This window comes from Zea mays, chromosome 4, assembly GCF_902167145.1.
Source record: "Zea mays cultivar B73 chromosome 4, Zm-B73-REFERENCE-NAM-5.0, whole genome shotgun sequence".
In the NCBI taxonomy this organism is placed as follows: Eukaryota; Viridiplantae; Streptophyta; class Magnoliopsida; order Poales; family Poaceae; genus Zea; species Zea mays.
In genome coordinates this window covers 236,010,901-236,017,324 of record NC_050099.1, presented here as the reverse complement: position 1 = coordinate 236,017,324, position 6,424 = coordinate 236,010,901, and the positions used below count along the sequence as shown (strand labels likewise).

The 6,424-nt window shown below is 48.8% G+C and overlaps 1 protein-coding gene across 2 annotated transcripts; it reads right to left on the bottom strand.

Moving 5' to 3' along the window:
- Nucleotides 1-234: 234 nt before the first annotated feature.
- On the bottom strand, nucleotides 235-2,740 carry LOC100383065 (UDP-glycosyltransferase 72B1). Of its 2 annotated transcripts, XM_020551676.3 has the most exons (2): nucleotides 982-2,740; nucleotides 235-611 (listed from the first exon to the last, which is right to left on the bottom strand). In XM_020551676.3, the coding sequence occupies exons 1-2, from the start codon at nucleotides 2,485-2,487 to the stop codon at nucleotides 522-524; spliced, it is 1,596 nt and encodes a 531-aa protein (XP_020407265.1). In that variant the 5' UTR covers nucleotides 2,488-2,740; the 3' UTR covers nucleotides 235-521. The 2 variants fall into 2 exon arrangements, with proteins under 2 accessions (XP_020407265.1, NP_001169210.1); NM_001175739.1 differs by lacking the exon at nucleotides 235-611 and having other exon boundaries at nucleotides 909-2,548.
- Nucleotides 2,741-6,424: the final 3,684 nt, after the last annotated feature.

The following is a 6,424-nucleotide window of genomic DNA, read 5'->3' as shown; positions in this document are numbered from 1 at the left end:
AACAAGGCAACATAAAATATTAAATATCAATGCCCTTCGTCCGCTGAAGCATTATCTCCCCAAGGATCTAATGAACTTCGGACGAAGATCACGAGCAGAATGTTACGAAGGTTTCACCTTCGTAATTAAACTTACAAAAATAATACAAAGTAATATAAAATGTGAAGCATTAAAGATAAATATATCAGAAATAAATGACATCATTCGCATATCTTATTATATGAATTTAAGATGTTTGAACATAATGTTTAGGTACGTTTATACCTTTGCCTTGACAAGTAAAAATTCCCGAGTGATGCGTTTGCAATTACAGGAATGCGTGAACAGTAAAGGAATACTGTTCACTATTTATAGGCACAGGACACAGTCTGTGAGGAATTATAATCATGCCCCTCATAAAAAGTTTACAACGTTGACTCAGACCCTTATGGACTAAAAGGTCATTCTATCTTTAAGTCGGTTCGACCCTTTATCTTCGAATATGTTGTAATACCGAAGCTTCATGAATGGTACCTTCGGCATCACGTACAAGCAGCTTCAGCCGAAGCTGTTTCTTTCCATAGGACCTTCGGCGACGAAGCATGATCCCAACAATAGAGTTGTTGCAGCCACTGCAAAAAGAAGCGCTTCGGAACAGCTTCCTTAGATCTAAAGTTGCTAATTGTCTTATAAACTTGATATAACCCTGTCTCGACGCTTATTTTAATCCATAAATAGATTTCTTCGGACGACGTAGTTTTTCTTTATCCTTTATGAAAAAAATCGTTTGGGTTAAATTATTTTAAACTTGTTGACCATTAACAATTTACAAGGTTCATATTGTTAGAGAAAAATATTAAATATGTTAGTATGATGTAAAGATAAATCATATAATTATTAGACAAGTGTGCTGCCTGATATCATCAGCTGAAATATAGCAGAAGTGTTATTATTTTCTTAACAAAATCCAAGAGAAAAGCAAGCAAATCCACCAGGTTATACCGCCGCTCTGCGAATAGCCCCCGCTTTCCATCTGCTGACGACCTCCTCCAACGCCCGGCGCGACGAGCCATCGGACGCCCACGCCAGGTCAGCCGCCTGCTGCAGGTCCCCCGTCCGGCGCCGCACGGCGCGCCCGTCCTCCCCCTCCATCAGCTCCCTTACCACCGCCGCGATCTCCTCGCGCCCGACCAGCCCGTCGTCCGGGCGGACGCCCAGCCGCAGCGCCACACCCACTTTCTCCGACAGGTCCACGGCGTTTACCCGCTGCTCCGCGAACAGCGGCCACGCCACCATCGGCACGCCGGACGAGATGCTCTCCAGCGTCGAGTTCCAGCCGCAGTGGGACACGAAGGCGGCCGTCGCCGGGTGGGACAGCACGCGTACCTGCGGCGCCCACGACGACACGGCGAGGCCACGCCCGCGGGTCCTCTCCAAGAACCCCTCCGGAAGCCATGCCAAGGGATCGTTCTCGTCGCCACCGTCACAGTAATTCCGGCCCATGTCGTCGGAGTGCTCGCCGTTCAGGCTTGACATGCGCACGATCCAGAGAAACCTGTGCCCGCTGTTCTCCAGCCCGGCGGCGAGCTCGGCCGTCTGCTCCACGGACAGCGTGCCTGCGCTCCCGAAGGAAACGTACACCACGGATCCCGTCGGCTGCAGATCCAGCCACTCTATACACGGCGACGATACGGAGCCTTCATCGGAGCTTGACCGGACGAACGGGCCCACCGGATAAGCCGGCGGGAACCTACCTTGCTCAGCCGCCTTCTTAAACTCCTCCACGGTCGCCGGATCCATCTCGTAGAAAGCGTTCGCCAAGATGCCGGCAGCGGTTCGGTACTGACGGCCCGCGTCGATGAGTTGCGCGTAGGTCGATTCCTTGCTGTCTCGGAACCCACTCGGCAAGTCCTCGCGGCGTAGCGACACGCCCCCGGGAAGCGGGAGAGGGTCTGGGAGGTCGCGATACTCGCCGGCGCCGGCGCCGTCGTGGAGCTCCACGGCGCTTCGCATGACGGAGAGCGCGCTGAGGTTGGAGGGGAAGAAGATGTACGCCGGGACGCCGAGCTCGGAGGCGAGGGGCAGCGCCGCGGTGGCGAAGAAGTCAGGCACCAGCGCGGCTAGCGGGGCGCCGGCGGTGCTGCCAACGTCGCGGAGAAAAGCGCGAAGGTGTGGGATGGAGCGGCCGATCACCTCGAAGAGCACGGTCTCGATGCTGGCATCGTCGGGGAGGTCGTCGAGGGGGACTGCAGGGAGCGTGGCGGTGGAAACGTTTGCTGCGCGGAGGGAGGACAGAACGGCAGCGGACTTCGCGTCAGGGTCCCCGGAGAGGTTGAAGGTGACAAGCGTGGCCGCGAGGGCGTGGTGCGACACGAGGCGTCGCGCCAGCTCGGCCATCGGCATGAGGTGGCCTACGCCGGGGCTGGGCACAAGCACGACGTGCGGCCGGTCTGGGCGTGGGCGTGGCCCGGCGGCGGCGGCGGGCGTGCTGGTGGCTAACGACGCCATGGATGGATCGCCCAGGCAGGTTACAGCGCCGTGATGCAAGCAGAAGCACGAGAGACGTGCGTGATTGCCAACTTGTCGTTGCTGCTTGGATCGGAAGAGTATGGAGACAGTCTGGCAGTCTGCTCATTATTGCAGACGCCATCCAAGTGGATGGTGCTGCTGAAATGCTGAATGGATATAAACTGTGTCAAACTTTTACCATCATCTATTAGAACATTTCCCACGAGATGTCTCACATTAATACTCTAAAAATTAAGATATGTTGACGCGGATCTGATCACTCACATTAACACTCTAAAAATTAAGATATGTTGACGCCGATTTGGTCACCAAACACTGGAATGTACGGGCTGTCAGCGTCCTTTACGGCGGCGCGGATGATCCATGACTTTAGGCTGGACGGTTTGTGACCCGGCAGCAGGGCTCCTTCCCTGCATTGCATTGCTCCGTACGATTCGTGATAGCGCAGGATCGTCTTCCTCCTCGTAGCAACCTATATCTCATTCTATAGGAAGAGACTTTAAGGTGCTCCGAATCGGTAAGTTATCTAGAGACTAATTTGAGCATATCGTTGGAGATGCTCTTAGTTACCAAGTAGATGCAAGCTGATGGGGTTTTGTTAAGAAAATCACTGATGCGTTGATGGTTTTTGGCTATTTTTTTGTTGGTGATCGGGTCAAATATTTTTACGGTTTGGGTTAAGTGATGTAAGCTACTTGGTTAAAACGAGTATAAAGGCTATCATCTATCCTTGTCTGCTGTCTCCCTTAAAACAGCTGTGAAATAATTTTCTTTTCATTGGTTTACTTCGGCTATGAATCAGTTATCTGTTTCCATTCGCTACCACATGATTGGTTGGTGGCGCAACCCGCATATGGCCCACGTGAGCCTGTCTCTCTACAAACATGTTTTTTCTCCGTGTAACCGAAAATCTTTAATTTAGACCCTGTTTCAATCTCGTGAGATAAACTTTAGCAGCTTTTTTAGCTACTTTTAGTCATTTATAATCTAAACATGAGAGCTAATGACAGTAATTGAAGCTAAACTTTAGCACTTCAATTCATATAGCTAAATTTTAGCAGGAAGCTAAAGTTTATCCCGTGAGATTGAAACGGGGCCTTAGTCTATACTGTATCCACACAATACAGGTATGGTCATCCACATACAGGCTTTCAATCAAACGTTGGGAGCAATCAATACACCCGTAGAGACTGGTTGCCTAGAAACATGCAACCTAGGATTTTAAAGTGCGTCCAAAACTGTAATATTAAAAAACTTCAACTTCAGGCTTTAATTGCTTGGCTAGCTTTCTCTATTGCAGGAGCTCATCAATTCTAGACAGCCTTACTAGTTGAGAGTATATGCTATGCAATTAATTATGACCGCTTCTCCTTGAAACCCGTAACTATTTTAGATTTGGAATCAGATGGCCCATTAATATAAATCTATGTTTCGCAATACTGTGGACTTCATTATCATTGTCTTGAAGCTTCTCAAATTCAGTTAGGAAATAGGAGACTGAACTTTGAATTTCAACAGCAAATCGCACTCACCTTCGTCTACTTTTATTCCTTGCCGACCACCGTCTCCAAAGGAACACAGTAGAGCTTTCATTTGTTTAGTCTTCTCTAACTTGCATATCTTTAGAGATTATATCAATCCCTAATCGGCAAGAAGCAAAAATAGATCTACTATCTTCCATATCCTATGAGCGCCAACAACTTTGAACATTCCTATATTTAGGGCTAGTTTAGAAACTTAAATCTCCTTCGATATTTTCGACCATTTGAGCCCCTTCAATCTACTCCGGTAGTCTTGCTCCCAAATAAGTATTGAGAAAAAAAATTAACCTAATTTTCTCCTCAATCACCGAGAATCACGGAAGAGATTTAAGTTTCCAAATCAGGCGTAAAGAAACTATAATTGAAAACTTAAATTATAGGACTCTCTTAGAGACTTAAATCACGTAATTTTTTAAGAGAGGGGGAGTCCTAAAATTTAAAATAGAACCCAAGTTTAATGGTTTTAAGGCCCAACAAAATTTTATGTCAAACAAGGAGTCCTATAATTATTGATTCTGTTGATCTGTGTGTGGTTCACTATCGGAATCAGCTGCTTTGCCGAGTGTCTAAAATACTCGGCAAAGCCTGTAAAACACTCGGCGAATACTTTGCCGAGTGTGACACTCGATAAAGAAAGCTCGATGAACTGTACATCGGCAACGACTTCTTTGCCGAGTACCTTTTATACGGCACTCGACAAAGACTTTGCCGAGTGTCACTAGGTACTCGACAAAGAAATATCGCCGTCATGACGGCTGGTAACGGCGACAGAGCCTTTGCCGAGTGTACTAGGTGACACTCAGCAAAGAGTATCCCTTTGTCGAGCGTATTAGGTGAGACTCGACAAAGAGTTTCCCTCTTTGTCGAGTGTCCGCCGAACTAGCACTCGGCAACAAGGTCGCGCAGCGAACCCCTTTGTCAGCACCTTTGCCGAGTGCACTAGGAGACACTCGGCAAAGGTTGCTTCTTTGCCGAGTGCCGATGCCATAACACTCGGCAAAAAAGCTTTACCGGTGTCCAGGTGTGCCATCTTTACCGAGTGTTATGACCTGTACACTCGGCAAAGCACCTACGCATGAAATCATAGAGTTTTATGTGTGTGTCACCTAAGTGGCCTACACATGAAATCATGGAGTTTCTATGTAGACTGGCTAGGTTACTACACATAGTACATCACAACTTTCTCGAAATATTCTTAAATTTTTATCACAACCTCTACATATTATATCATGACACGTGGACAAGTTTCATGATTTTCTGACTTTGTTTGTGTTTTATACAATTTTTAAACAACTTGATGGCAAGCTCACGATCATGTTTAGTGAGCATGGTGCTTGAAAATTTTGGTCTGCTTCTGAAATCGGTCGTAACTTGTATTACCTAACATGAATATCATTTTTGCATTCACAGTTTTCCATTTTTTGAGTGACTTGCAGTTCAAATATGAATTATCCGAAGAAATTCAATTAAACGAACTAAATCTAACAGTTATAACAAACACTTTTATAATTGTGTCAAAATGAAACATTTAAGTCTACATAGTGTAGAAACATCCCACAAAATTTTAGTTGATAAAATAAAAAAATAAAAAAATATTTTGCCGAGTGTCCAAGGATGGCACTCGGCAAATCACGGTTTACCGAGTGTTGACTAACACTCGGCAAAGAAGCTACTTTACCGAGTGTCAAGACCTAACACTCGGTGTCGGCGTTTCGAGACCGGGGGGTCCCTAGGCCGACGAGTGAATGTCGCCGCGTGCCCCAGCCCAGATGGGTCGAGCGCGAGGCCGAGCGCGAAGGGGGGAAGCGAGGTGGCCGGAGACCGGCGTGAGAGAGGTGGGAATCCCCCGGCCTTCGTGTTCGTTCCGCGCCCAGGTCAGGTGCGCCTGCAGTAGGGGGTTACAAGCGTCCACACAGGAGAGGGAGCGAGCGGCCTCACGCGAGCGCCCGTCTCGTCCTCGTCCCCGCGCGGCCAACCCTCTCTAAGAGGGCCCTGGTCCTTCCTTTTATAGGCGTAAGGAGAGGATCCAGGTGTACAATGGGGGGTGTAGCAGAGTGCTACGTGTCTAGCGGAGGAGAGCTAGCGCCCTAAGTACATGCCGTTGTGGCAGCCGGAGAGATTTTGGCACCCAGCTGGTGTGATGTCGTGGTCGTCGGAGGAGCGATGGAGCCTGGCGGAGGGACAGCTGTCGGAGCTGTTGAGTCCTTGCTGACGTCCTCTTGCTTCCGTAAGGGGGCTGAGAGCCGCCGTCGTCACAGAGTATGCGGGGCGCCATCATTGCCTATCTGGCGGAGCGAGCCAGATGGGACGTCGGTCTTGTCCCCCGTGGCCCGAGTCAGCTCGGGGTAGGGTGATGATGGCGCCTCCTGTCGACG

Excerpts from the sequence above, each read along its gene's own strand:
- LOC100383065 (XM_020551676.3), bottom strand. The coding sequence starts at position 2,487 with ATGGCGTCGTTAGCCACCAGCACGCCCGCCGCCGCCGCCGGGCCACGC. Across the intron at positions 612-981 it reads GGGCTATTCGCAGAGCGGCG|TGGCTGCAACAACTCTATTG; the intron begins GTATAACCTGGT and ends TTCTTTTTGCAG.